Source organism: Coregonus lavaretus (genome assembly GCF_964263955.1).
Source record: "Coregonus lavaretus genome assembly, chromosome: 25".
NCBI classification, from domain to species: Eukaryota; Metazoa; Chordata; class Actinopteri; order Salmoniformes; family Salmonidae; genus Coregonus; species Coregonus lavaretus.
In genome coordinates, this window is record NC_140012.1 from 11,166,735 (window position 1) to 11,181,230 (window position 14,496).

The window sequence follows — 14,496 nt, forward strand, 5'->3', positions numbered from 1 at the left end:
AAGGGGGGTCTGACCTGGTACTAGATGGGTGTACCTAATAAACTGGCAACTGAGTGTATATACCTACTGTACAATAACCTCACCGACAATACAGCCCCCAATGGACTCTACACACACACTGGAGTAATGACTGGAGCGCCTTCATCTCCACCATCTCCATCCTGTATCTTAGCAACTGCCTCTATATCTACAGGGAAATAATCCCACTAGATGTGAGTGACTAGACAGGGGCCCACCACCACCACATCTCACACTAGATTCCCAAGCCCCACTGTCACACAGAATGTCCCTTATAGATCACAGCAGATCACATTGTCGCTGTATCTCCCCCCCACTACTCTAACCTGTCACCTCATAGCCAATCAATCTCCACTAAGCCCTGTCGTCCATCCATTTGTCCTTCCATCCTCCCTGTCTCAGTGCAGTGCTACTCAGTGGTCCCAGTCATCGTTTACAGTCTGTAATCAGATAGTCATCTCTGCTCGGCTGGCTCATGTCCAGCCCCCTTTACTCACCTCTGTACCGTAGCTCCTATCTCTCAGATTCCTCCTATCCTCCAGCACATAAAACCCAAGTTAAACCAAGTTGCTTGATAAAGCCATCAAACGCAAGGGAGAATTCAGAGCTGAGTGGAGGGGAAATTCGGAGCTGAGTTGTGGTGAGCTGTATTGTGCGCAACGTTGTTGCAAAGTAAAGCTTGGGGGAGATCGGAGAGTTGACCTCCAAAACGCACTGGGCAGCTGCAATTCACACACATACACACATGGACAGACACACACAAATACACATACAGACACACAGACAGACACACAAACACACACACACACACACAGACACACAGACACACATACACAAACACAAACACACACACACACTTGCACAGACAGATGCACATGCACTAGGGCCCCCTAGGGTGGTGATTGACATGAGTGGAAGTGGCAGAAGTGTCAAAATCTCTCTCTTTCTCTCCCCTCTCTTCCCCCCTCTCACATTCTCACTTTCTATCGCCTTCTTTTCTCCTTCTTTTCTGCTTATCACTGTCTAGAGTGACACAACGCCAGTTCTATACTGCGTATGCCAACATTTCCCAATCTACTGTATTTGAGTTGTCGGCCGACTAAGCCTAAAGCAAATCAAATCAAATCAAACGTTATTGGTCACATGCGCCGAATGCAACAGGTGTAGACTTTACAGTGAAACGCTTACTTACGGGCCCATTCCCAGTTAAAAAGTAAGACAAATCATATCAAATTTGCTAAATAAAAAAGGAAATAGTAACACAATAAAAACAATAACGAGGCAATATACAAGGATTACCAGTACTGCGTCACTGTGTAGTGGTACCAGCTGGTTGTGAGTGTGTGGGTGGAGTCTAGTGAGTGTGCATAGAGCCAGTCAAGGGAGTCGGTGCAAAACAATTAAGATCAATAAATAAATAATAAAAGGGGGTCAATGTAAATTGTCTGGTTAGCCATTTGATTAACTGTTCAGCAGTCTTAGAAGAAGCTGTTCAGGTGCCTTTTGGTCACAGACTTGGCGCTCCGGTACCGCTTGCCATGCGGTAGCAGAGAGAACAGTCCATGACTTGGGTGGTTGGAGTCTTTGAACATTTTTAGGGCCATCTACTCTGACACCGTCTGTTATAGAGGTCCAGGATGGCAGGGAATTCAGCCCAGTGATGTACTGGACCCTACGCACTACCCTCTGTAGCGCCTTGCGGTCAGAGGCCAAGCAGTTGCCATACCGAGCGGTGATGCAGCCAATCAAGATGCTCTCAACGGTGCAGCTGTATAGCTTTGTGAGGATCTGAGGGCCCATGCCAAATCTTTTCAACCTCCTGAGGTGGAAGAGGCATTGTCGTACCCTCTTCACGACTGCGTTGGTGTGTTTGGACCATGATAGGTCCTTAGTGATGTGGACACCGAGGAACTTGAAGCTCTCAAACCGCACTTTGTAGTGTCTCATTAAATACACAAAGCCATGTCTCTAGCCGACCCACCATTTGAGAACAACTGTGTATGTACAACATTACACAACATTATCAGTCAGCAAACATACTTTTTTTGCCTTGGAGGGAAACAGGTTGGCATGGATTCAAAAACAGCAACAGTGGTGCTACTGTTGTACTAGCATATTACTCAGTCATGCAGACTCATTTAATAGAGACTGGCTGAGTTTAATTTGTGCTCCAGTAGGTTACATAATGACTACTCTTTTTTTCCATTTGTAAACAAAATACTATCAATGTCAGAACAGCATGACTAGCTACAAATATAATGGTATTTAGGGCGAAGAAGTAATTGGCTCAGTATTTGCACTCAATTCTGTAGAGAGCTTGTTGAGGTCCTTGTAACCCTTTAGTGACCACCACTCCTGATGGCGAGCAACGCCTACACATACAGATGGACAGACAGACACAAATATCCCCCTTCTACACTCACCCGGAGGTCTCCGTTAGCCAGGTGTGGGTTGTGGTGTCCAGGGTAGGTGCCGTAGACCGGCTCCTTGCAGTAGATCTTGATGACACAGCGGTCCTGGACGTCTCGTGGGTCCTCCAGCTCATAGAAGACGTTACGGGCCTCATCCTTGATCAGCAGGGCCGTGCTGGGGCACCTGAACATGGGCATTGATACCTGAGCATTTTGTCCTCTACATTACCTTTGGTTTACAATTTAACAGGCCACTTATTCTTATTACTTTGGTAATTACATAATAACATTTTTTGTTTTTGTTTCAATTCATAGGATGCATCTTATTAGCTAATGAATCTGATATTATCTTAGCTAAAGTAATATTTTTGTTGTTGTAAAGTAAGTTGTTATATTGATGACTGTTTATGACACCTGCTATGCCATTGTTATGACAGTGTTATGTAGCCTTTATAACAGAGCATTCTAGTAAAGTGTGATAAAGCCACCTGAGCATTGCCATGGTGAGCCTCTGGGGGAACATGTGGACGATGAGGGCCCTCAGGGTCTCCAGGCTGGTCAGCTCATGGGTCAGGTGCACCCGCCTCGTCTCCTCCCCCAGCTGGAGGAAGAGAATGCCTGAGGGGGAGGATGAAGGGAGGCAGGGGGAGAGGAGAGGAGAGGAGAGGAGAGGAGAGGAGAGGAGAGGAGAGGAGAGGAGAGGAGAGGAGAGGAGAGGAGAGGAGAGGAGAGGAGAGGAGAGGAGAGGAGAGGAGAGGAGAGGAGAGGAGAGGAGAGGAGAGGAGAGGAGAGGAGAGGAGAGGAGAGTGTCATTTGACTGTAATGAATCAACAAACACATGCACATACTGTACAGTCAGGTCCAACATGTCCTTGTACTGGGTATAGTTCATGATGCCGTTGACTTTAACAAGGGCCACAGGACCAGTGGCAGCAAAATAACCCCATAACATCAAAGATCCACCACCATATTTTACAGTTTGTATGGGGTTCTTTTCTACATGTGCATCTTTCTTTCGAAGCAAAACCCATGGCATGTGCATGGCCATCTGACCATAGCACCTATTTCAATCCAAGTGCCAATGCCGTTTACCAAACTCTAGGCGTTTACATTTGTTGGATGACATGAAAACAGAGCTCTTTGGCCACACACACCTGTCGAAAACATATATGCATATGTAGAAATTAATCACATACAGTGCATTCGGGAAGTATTCAGACCCCTTCACCTTTTCCACATTCTGTTAAGTTACAGCTTATTCAAAAATGTATTAATACTTTTTTCCCTCATCGATCTACACACCATACCCAATAATGACAAAGCAAAAACAGGTTTTTAGAAATGTTGGCAAATGTATTAAAAATAAAAAACTGAAATACCTTATTTACATTTGTATTCAGACCCTTTGCTATGAGACTAGAAATTGAGCTCAGGTGCATCCTGTTTCCATTGATCATCCTTGAGATGTTTCTACAACTTGATTGTAGTCCACCTGTGGTACATTCAATTGATTGGACATGATTTGGAAAGGCACACACCTGTCCATATAAGGTCCCACAGTTGAAAGTGCATGTCAGAGCAAAAACCAAGCCATGAGGTCAAAGGAATTGTCCGTAGAGCTCAGAGACAGGATTGTGTCAAGGCAAAGATCTGGGGAAGGGTACCAAAACATTTCTGCAGCATTGAAGGTCCCCAAGAACACAGTGGCCTCCATCATTCTTAAATGGAAGAAGTTTGGAACCACCAAGACTCTTCCTAGAGCTGGCCACCCGGCCAAACTGAGCAATCGGGGGAGAAGGGCCTTGGTCAGGGAGGTGACCAATAACCCGATGGTCACTCTGACAGAGCTCCAGACTTCCTCTGTGGAGATGGGAGAACATTCCAGAAGGACAACCATCTCTGCAGCATTCCACCAATCAGGCCTTTATGGTAGAATGGCAGACAGAAGGAAGTCATCAGAAAAAGGCAAATGACAGCCCGCTTGGAGTTTGCCAAAAGGATTCTCTGGTCTGATGAAACCAAGATTGAACTCTTTGGCCTGAATGCCAGGCGACACGTCTGGAGGAAACCAGGCACCGCTCATCACCTGGCTAATACCATCCCTACGGTGAAGCATGTTGGTGGCAGCATCATGCTGTGGCAATGTTTTTCAGCAGCAGGGACTGGGAGACATGTCAGGATCGAGGGAAAGATGAATGGAGCAAAGTACAGAGAGATCCTTGATGAAAACCTGCTCCAGAGCGCTCAGGACCTCAGACTGGGGCAAAGGTTCACCTTCCAACAAGACAACAAACCCAAGCACACAGCCAAGACAATGCAGGAGTGGCTTCGGGACAAATCTCTGAATGTCCTTGAGTGGCCCAGCCAGAGCCCGGACTTGAACCCGATCGAACATCTCTGGAGAGACCTGAAAATAGCTGTGCAGCGATGCTCCCCATCCAACCTGACAGAGCTTAAGAGAATCTGCAGAGAAGAATGGAAGAAACTCCCCAAATATAGCTGTGCCAAGCTTGTAGCGTCATACCCAAGAAGACTGGAGGCTGTAATCACTGCCAAAATACTGAGTAAAGGGTCTGAATACTTATGTAAATCTGATATTTCAGTTTTTTGTTTTTAATAAATGTGCTAACATTTCTAAAAAACAGTTTTTGCTTTGTCTATATGGGGTATTATTTGTTGATTGATGAGGGAAAAAAACAATTTAATCAATTTAGAATATGGCTGTAATGTCACAAAATGTGGAAAAAGTGAAGGGGTCTGAATACTTTCCGAATGCACTGTACCTACATGTACTGTAAAATATTGTGGTGGATCTTTGATGTTATGGGGCTATTTTGCTTCCACTGGTCCTGGTGCCCTTGTTAAGATCAATGGCATGATGAACTTTACTCAGTACCAGGACATTTTAGACCAAAACCTGGTTGCCTCTGCTAGGAGGCTGAAACTTCGCCGCAAGTGGATCTTCCAGCAAGACAATAACCCCAAGCACACATCAAATCCACAAATAAATGGTTAATTGAACACAAAATCAACATTTTGCAATGGCCAGCTCAGTCTCCGGAATTGAATCCCATTGAAAACCTGTGGTTTGAATTGAAGAGGGCAATCCATAAGCACAGAAGAAGGATATCAAGGCTCTGGAAAGATTCTGTATGGATGAATGGTCTAAGATCCCTCCCAATGTGTTCTCCAATCACATAATTTTTTTGGGGAAACTGCTCAGTGCCATTATCGTCACAAAGTGAGGTATTGAAAGGTAGTGAAAACAGGGGTGACAATACATTTTACCCTTATCTTTTTGAGAGAAAAACATTATTACAATATTACTATTAGTATAAAATAATATAATTTCCCAATTTTTCTGAGCATACAATATATACAATATATTTATACAAAATATACAACATAATTTATTTTATGCAGTATATTTTGCTCATCTTTTTCAAGGGTGACAATAATTTGGGACCTGATTGTTCACACAAACACTCACACAATGATCTTCTACACACAGGACAGAGGACAGAGAGGGTACCATTGCAATAATCTCACCTGTATGCTGGGGCTTTTTCAAAATGAATTCGTGGCAATCAGTGACTCATTCGAAATAGAATCACTTACACACTTAGATCTGTAATTAGCCAAATATTGAGAATGTGATCCTAATGCTCCTCATGAATATGAATAGAACTCCCTTGAGAGCGAGCGTATCTACAACCACAAAGATGGCACAGATGTAAGTCGCTTTGGATAAAAGTGTCTGCTAAATGGCATATTATTATTATTATTATTATTATTATGTTGGTTGCTATGACTGTGGTCAATACGACGGTGATATGACCCTGATTTGACCATGTTGTTCTGACCTGGCGCGCGGAGCTTGGCCTGGCTGGATGAGCGTGCCAGGGGCAGGCTCTGGCGGAGGCGGTTCATGCGGTTGAACCCGAGGGGAACGTCGGCCTCAGACATGGTTTCCAGGATCTCAGCCGAGGCAAAGGATACTCTGCTGGCCTGGTCAGCTAGAGCCGGCTGGTTGGGGTTGGGACGGATCACACGGGGGGTACGGGCCTATGGGATAGAGGGAGAGACAGATTGATACAATCAACACGGCAAAACAACAAAAACACAACAGCAAAGCCACACAGCTGCTGTGAAATAACCGCAGACAAAACAAGTCAACCACTGCAAAAAGACAACCACAAAATCGCAGACAAAACAACAGAACTACTGCAAAAAAGACAGCCAATAACACAGACAAAACAACACAACCACTGCAAAAAAGACAGCCAATAACACAGACAAAACAAGTCAACCACTGCAAAAAGACAGCCAATAACACAAACAAAACAACACAACCACTGCAAAAAAGACTGCCAATAACACAGACAAAACAAGTCAACCACTGCAAAAAGACAGCCAATAACACAGACAAAACAACACAACCACTGCAAAAAGACAGCCAATAACACAGACAAAACAACACAAACACTGCAAAAAGACAGCCAATAACACAGACAAAACAACACAAACACTGCAAAAAGACAGCCAATAACACAGACAAAACAACACAACCACTGCAAAAAGACAGCCAATAACACAGACAAAACAACACAAACACTGCAAAAAGACAGCCAATAACACAGACAAAACAACACAACCACTGCAAAAAGACAGCCAATAACACAGACAAAACAACACAACCACTGCAAAAAGACAACCAATAACACAGACAAAACGAGGGAATTGCCTAAAACAAGATAAAACCACCAGACACAACAAAAAAATCCCAGACAGAGAGCCAAAACAGCATAGCAGTTTCCTCAGGATGAGACAACTGCATAAAACATAACGACGCAGCAGCCACCAAAACTGTTGCAATAAACATATTTTACAAAGCTTCAAACAAATGTATTGAAGTGTGAGCTGAGGAGTTAAATGTGTTGAATTCATTTTGAGTTCATACTAGCCAAGAGACAATTTACACGAAGAAATGGAAAGATATAAATATCTATTATTAATGCTATGTAAATCATGTGGTCTTGAGTGTTTAATGCCAGATTCACCAGTACCCACTCCACAGAGAATTAGAACCAAAAGAACACTGATGAACAAAGCTAGCAGAACACTAGCTAGACAAACTTCCATTATAATGCAGGTTACCACTGAGGCTTCAGACTTCACCTGCCCAATTCTAACCACCGAGGGAAGATAAGATGATGAAGATGTGAGGAAATATGAGGAAATGGACCTCTCGTTACAGCAGCGCATTGCAGGAGTCGCTAGAGCAGGTTGTTTATAATGAATCCCCACGGACAGCCATTTTCCAGCCCAAATACTACAGTAATGAGCTCTGACAGTTCTCTGTGAACACTGCTCACATTCACTTATGCATCTGTTCTCTTCCCAACAGCCACAGTTGGGCTCGCTTTGATTTGGTGTGCCAGCAAAAGGCACACCCAAGCTGTAGATGGGGGTATGCTCACACACACCTCTAATACATTCAAACACACACATGCAAATGCACACATACCTACACACACACAAATAAATGCCCATTCACAAACACACACAGTAGGTAAAGATGGACACGCACACTTGCACACACAAATACACACATCTGTCATGAATTGAGCAGGATGACAGGTTGCAAGTGGTGCCCCTCATTTGTGTTGAGATTTAAGGCATGTGTGTGAGCCAGAAGCAGTACACCTTCTGCTTCTAACATCCCACAAGCATCAAGCTGTTGAGGAGAGAAGTTGGTGGCACGAGGGAATTGCAAAGTTTGTGGTTAGTCAGCTGTAGAGAGAGGAAGTAGGGAGCAGGAGAGAAAGTGAGAGAGAGAGAGAGCGAGAGAGAGAGAGAGAGAGAGAGAGAGAGAGAGAGAGAGAGAGAGAGAGAGAGAGAAAGGCAGAGGGAGGAAGACTGAGACTGAAACGTACAGCAAGGGAGAGGTGAGAGGAGGGAATGAGGGAGTGCGAGAGACAGAGAGAGAGAGTGTGTATGTGTAGCAAATAAGCGTGTGCAAGTGTGCATGCAGGTGTTTGCGGGCGATCCCGTAAGAGAGCAATAGCAACTTGATGTTGAGCCCAAGCGAGGGAGACACATAAACAAAAAACAAGAGGAAAAGGCGTAAAGTGCAACATGGTGGTTGAATTCTGCTCCACTCTTAGTTTTGAAGGCAGCAGCTGTGGAGAGGCTCAGAGGGCAGGCCTTCTCTTCAGGTGCTCCTGGGAAGCAGAGGACAAGCTCGGCTGCACTCTGTATGCCCACGTTTTATTCCTGCTGTGTCTGTCTACATTACGAGCTGACATTTTCACTGGGATAACAACCAATAAACCTCCCCACAACCATCCTCTTCAACAGTACAATCATAGGGAGGAGAGGGGTGGAATTTGGGAGGAACACCTGGGAATGTGGTTTCCAAAGTTAAAATCTCAGGGGAAATACAAAAATGTTTTGGAGAAGAATGCCTGGAGATTTCAGAGTAGTGAATTCCCAGAGAGATCTTTTTCCTATTCCAACCTTGCTCTCGACAATCATAAACAAATTTCTACCTATGCAATCAAACTTTGATAGATACTGTAATAAAGGTATCCTCCAATTAATAAATAACATCTGAGCCTGTCAGACTGTCAGGCGGTGTTGCGGTCAATATTCAGAACCACATTCATGTAAAGCTTTGAGACGATTTGATGTTAAATACTGTTGAAGTAATATTGCTACAGGTTAATCTGCCGCACCTAAAGCCCATTCTGGTGGGAAGCTGCTATAGACCACCAAGTGCTAACAGTCAGTATCTGGATAATATGTGTGAAATACTTGATAGTGTATGTGATCTCAACAGAGAAGTATATTTTCTGGGTGATTTAAATATTGACTGGCTCTCATCAAGCTGCCCACTCAAGAAAAAACTTCAAACTGTAACCAGTGCCTGCAACCTGGTTCAGGTTGTCAGTCAACCTACCAGGGTATTTACAAACAGCACAGGAATAAAATCATCAACATGTATTGATCACATCTTTACTAATGCTGCAGAAATTAGCTTTAAAGCAGTATCCAAATCCATAGGATGTAGTGATCACAATATCGTAGCCATATCTAGGAAAACCAAAGTTCCAAAGGCTGGGCCTAATATTGTGTAACACAATACGTATTGTAGTGAATCATATGTTCATGATGTAAATAATATTTGCTGGTCTGTGGTGTGTAATGAGGAGCAACCAGACGCTGCACTTGACACATTTATGAAATTGCTTATTCCAGTTACTAATAAGCATGCACCCATTAAGAGAATGACTGTAAAAACTGTTCATTGGCAAACCTAGCACGCTCCCATTAAGAAAATGACTGTAAAAATTAAGAAATCATGTGACTAAACTAAATAAAAATAAAAATAAACTATACTATGAAACTAAAATAAATGATATAAAGAATGATAGTAAAAAGCTTTGGCGCACCTTAAATGAAATAATGGTAAAAAAGGTAAACTCTGCTCATTCATCACAAAACCCACTGACATTGGCAACTACTTTAATGAGTTTTTTTATTGGCAAGATAAGCAAACTTAAGTATGACAAGCCAGCAACAAACGCTGACACTGCACATCCAAGTATATCTGACCAAATTATGAAAGACAAGAATTGTACTTTTGAATTCCGTAAAGTCAGTGTGGAAGAGGTGAAAACATTATTGTTGTCCATCAACAATGACAAGCCACCGGGGTCTGACGATTTAGTGGCACAAATAGCCGACCAATCAGCCTGTTACCAAGCCTTAGTATACCTCTGGAAAAAATGGTGTTTGACCAGATGCAATGCTATTTCACAGTAAACTAATTGACAACAGACTTTCAGCACGCTTATAGGGAAGGACACTCAACATGCACAGCACTTACACAAATGACTGATGATTGGCTGAGAGAAATTGATGATAAAATGATTGTGGGGGCTGTCTTGTTAGACTTCAGTGCAGCTTTTTTTAATTTTTTTTATTTCACCTTTATTTAACCAGGTAAGCCAGTTGAGAACAGGTTCTCATTTACAACTGCGACCTGGCCAAGATAAAGCAAAGTAGTGCAATAAAAACAACACAGAGTTACATATGGGGTAAAAAAACATAAAGTCAGAAATACAACAGAAAATATATATACAGTGTGTGCAAATGTAGCAAGTTATGGAGGTAAGGCAATAAATAGGCTATAGTGCAGAATAATTACAATAGTATTAACACTGGAATACTAGATGTGCAAGAGATTATGTGCAAATAGAGATACTGGGGTGCAAAAGAGCAAAATAAATAACAATATAGGGATGAGGTAGTTGGGTGGGCTAATTTCAGATGGGCTGTGTACAGGTGCAGTGATCGGTAAGGTGCTCTGACAACTGATGCTTAAAGTTATTGAGGGAGATAAGAGTCTCCAGCTTCAGAGATTTTTGCAATTCGTTCCAGTCATTGGCAGCAGAGAACTGGAAGGAATGGCGGCCAAAGGAGGTGTTGGCTTTGGGAATGACCAGTGAGATATACCTGCTGGAGCGCAGACTACGGGTGGGTGCTGCTATGGTGACCAATGAGCTAAGATAAGGCGGGGATTTGCCTAGCAGTGATTTATAGATGGCCTGGAGCCAGTGGGTTTGACGACGAACATGTAGTGAGGACCAGCCAACAAGAGCGTACAGGTCACAGTGGTGGGTAGTGTATGGGGCTTTGGAGACAAAACGGATGGCACTGTGATAGACTACATCCAATTTGCTGAGTAGAGTGTTGGAGTGTCTTTTGACATTATCGATCATAGTCTGCTGCTGGCTTTACACCCCCTATAATGTGGATAATGAGTTACTTGTCTAACAGAACAGAGAGGGTGTTATTTAACCTCTACGGGATTGGTGTCCCGTATACGGGACGGTTGAGCTAACGTGCGGTAATGTGATTAGCATGACTGTTGTAAGTAAAATTGAAAAAATAAAAGGGTCTGATCCTTAAGAGGTTAATGGAAGCCTCTGAAACATAATCCAGGTAGAATCAGGAATTCCCCAAGGTAGTTGTTTAGGCCCCTTACCTTGTTCAATCTTTACTAACGACATGCCACTGGCTTTGAGTAAAGCCAGTGTGTCTATGTATGCGGATGACTCAACACTATAAATGTCAGCTACTACAGCAACTGAAATGACTGCAACACTTCACAAAGAGCTGCAGTTAGTTTCGGAGTGAGTAGCAAGGAATAAATTAGTCCAAAATATTTTCAAAACTAAAAGCATTGTATTTGGGACAAATCATTCACTAAACCCTAAACCTCAACACATCTCATAATGAATAATGTGGAAATTGAGCAAGTTGAGGTGACTAAACTGCTTGGAGTAACCCTGGATTGTAAACTGTCATGGTCAAAACATATTGATACAACAGTAGCTAAGATGGGGAGAAGTCTGTCCATAATAAAGCACTGGTCTGCCTTCTTAACAACACTATCAACAAGGCAGGTCCTAAAGGCCCTAGTTTTGTCACCCCCTAGACTGCTGTTCAGTAGTGTGGTCAGGTGCCACAAAGAGGGACTTAGGAAAATTGCAGTTGGCTCAGAACAGTGCAGCACGGCTGGCCCTTAAATGTACATGGAGAGCTAACATTAATGACATGCATGGCAATCTCTCATGGCTCAAAGTGGAAGAGAGATTGACTTCATCACTACTTGTTTTTGTAAGAGATGTTGACAAGCTGAATGTACCGAGCTGTCTGTTTAAAATACTAGCACACAGCTCGGACACCCATGCATACCCCACAAGACATGCCACCAGAGGTCTCTTCACAGTCCCCAAGTCCAGAACAGACTATGGGAGGTTCACAGTACTACATAGAGCCATGACTACATGGAACTCTATTCCACATCAGGTAACTGATGCAAGCAGTAGAATCAGATTAGAAAAAACAGGTAAAAATACACCTTATGGAACAACGGGGACTGTGAAGAGACACACACAAAGGTACAGACACATGCATACGCATACATTGTGATATTGTTGTATGGTGGTATTAAACATTTTGTATTGTAGATATGTAGTGGTGTAATAATGTTATATGATGTATTGTTTTATCTTTTGTTTTATATGTAATGTAAGTGCTTTAATATGTTTGGACCCCAGGAAGAGTAGCTGCTGCCTATGCAGCTAAATACAAATACAAATACAAATAAGTCATAATAGTTTGGTTGTCATAAACTATTATGACCTGTTAGTACAGTGTTACATCATTATGTCAACAGCCTTATGAAGCCATTATTACCGCTGGAGAACTAATGTGTCCTGTTACCCTATGACCTCCTCTATGTCTTATAAGGCAATTCTGTCTGATGGATTTGCCCTTGGTTTATGACAGTGCTTCTCTCTCCTGATTCCTGCTAAGGCTCTGTAATCTTTACTGGAGATCTCATGGGCTTTTATAAAGCCATTTCTTTTATTATTGAAAATACAAAGACTATATTGCATACAATATCAGTCATGGTGCAGTCAGTGTTATATGTGTCAATAAGAAGAACTATGCAGATGGATAACTCTTCCATTATGAAGAGAAAATACCAAAACAATACAATTTATGACACTGGACAACCATATAAGCAATATAACTGGAAATCAATAATTTGTCAAATAACAGGCAACATGTTTACTGATAAGTTTAGTAGCAGCGAGAAAGTGTCACTCGTGTGCACAACCATTTCTTACCTCTATGTTCAGCATCTTGGTCCCTTATTGTGGATCTCTGTATGACTATACTGTATGTCTCAAACTGCCAACTGTCTAAAACAATTTCTTCACAATTCTAAGTCTCTATCATTCACTTTACTGTATCTCTACTGCCTCAAGTCTCTACCAGAATGTCATTACGTTGGTATTATCTGTGCAGATGCTGCCTTAGTCATCTCTGTACCCACCCACCCACCTCTCTCTCTCTCTCTCTCTCTCTCTCTCTCTCTCTCTCTCTCTCTCTCTCTCTCTCTCTCTCTCTCACTCTCGCTCTCTCTCTCTCTAGTCTTTCATGTACTGCTGTATAGTTCTATTGCCCTTGGTCTGTTCGACCTTAACCTCACTATATTATTGCTCCCCTAAGTCCTGTCTGTCCAACTGCCACTACCTCATCACAGATTTCTCACCACCGATTGGCTGGCTTTGTCAAAGTGGATTTTCTCCGACCTATAAGCAGTGTATGTGATGATTGACAAGGCAGCTGTGCACAGCTGTGCCACCCACGCCCCCTGAACCTCTTCACCACCCCCGTCTCCACCCCCTGTGGAACTCGGGCGACCCCCTCCTATTTCATGGGCATTAGCACCATGCAGTCCTGGCATACCGTTCCAGTGAGCTCTGTAATTGGGGGATGAGCCCCATCTAAATAACTCCCTAAACACGAATACCAAGGAGTCACTTAATGGACATCCTGATGGGGTGAATCCTAACGACAACTGAAGTCACATTTTCACTTAGCCATGCATTGATGTCAGTGGGAGACTAATACAACATTTGAATGAAGTGGAAGTGGGGATTCACCCCTAAGTTGCTTAACTGGACTGAATACAAAAGCCTTGATGAAGATGTTAATTGAAAAGCCATAGTAATAGTGTTGTAATGGACAATAGAGCAAAGTAGTGTACACTTTGGAGCTAGGCTAGTCTTTGACATCAGTGTCTTTGGGCTATGTGAATGAGTACAGGTTTGACCTGCACAATCTAATCATATGATGTACAATGCAGTGGTGTAAAGTACTTAAGTAAAAATACTTTAAAATACTACTTAAGTAGTTTTTTGGGGTATCTGTACTTTACTTTACTATTTATATTTTGACAACTTTTACTTTTAATTCACTACATTCCTAAAGAAAACATTGTACTTTCTACTCCATACATTTTCCCTGACAACCGAAAGTACTCGTTACATTTTCAATGCTTAGCAGGACAGGAAAATTGTCAAATTCACATGGTCATCCCTACTGCCTCTGGTCTGGCAGACTCACTAAACACAAATGCATCTTTTGTAAATAATGTCTGAGTGTTGGAGTGTGCCCCTGGCTATCCGTAAATTGTAAAAAC

At 42.7% G+C, this 14,496-nt stretch overlaps 1 protein-coding gene across 1 annotated transcript in view; it reads right to left on the reverse strand.

Moving 5' to 3' along the window:
- Positions 1-14,496, reverse strand: part of LOC311100526 (SRC kinase signaling inhibitor 1-like) — a gene marked incomplete at its 3' end in the record, with an annotated part of 50,237 nt that overhangs the window by 17,952 nt on the left and 17,789 nt on the right. The window contains exons 3-5 of the mRNA XM_084141441.1: positions 6,293-6,494; positions 2,918-3,047; positions 2,442-2,613 (exon numbers count right to left, since the gene is read on the reverse strand). Coding sequence (XP_083997567.1) covers positions 2,442-2,613; positions 2,918-3,047; positions 6,293-6,494 — 504 coding nt within the window. The remainder of the gene's footprint in view (positions 1-2,441; positions 2,614-2,917; positions 3,048-6,292; positions 6,495-14,496) is intronic.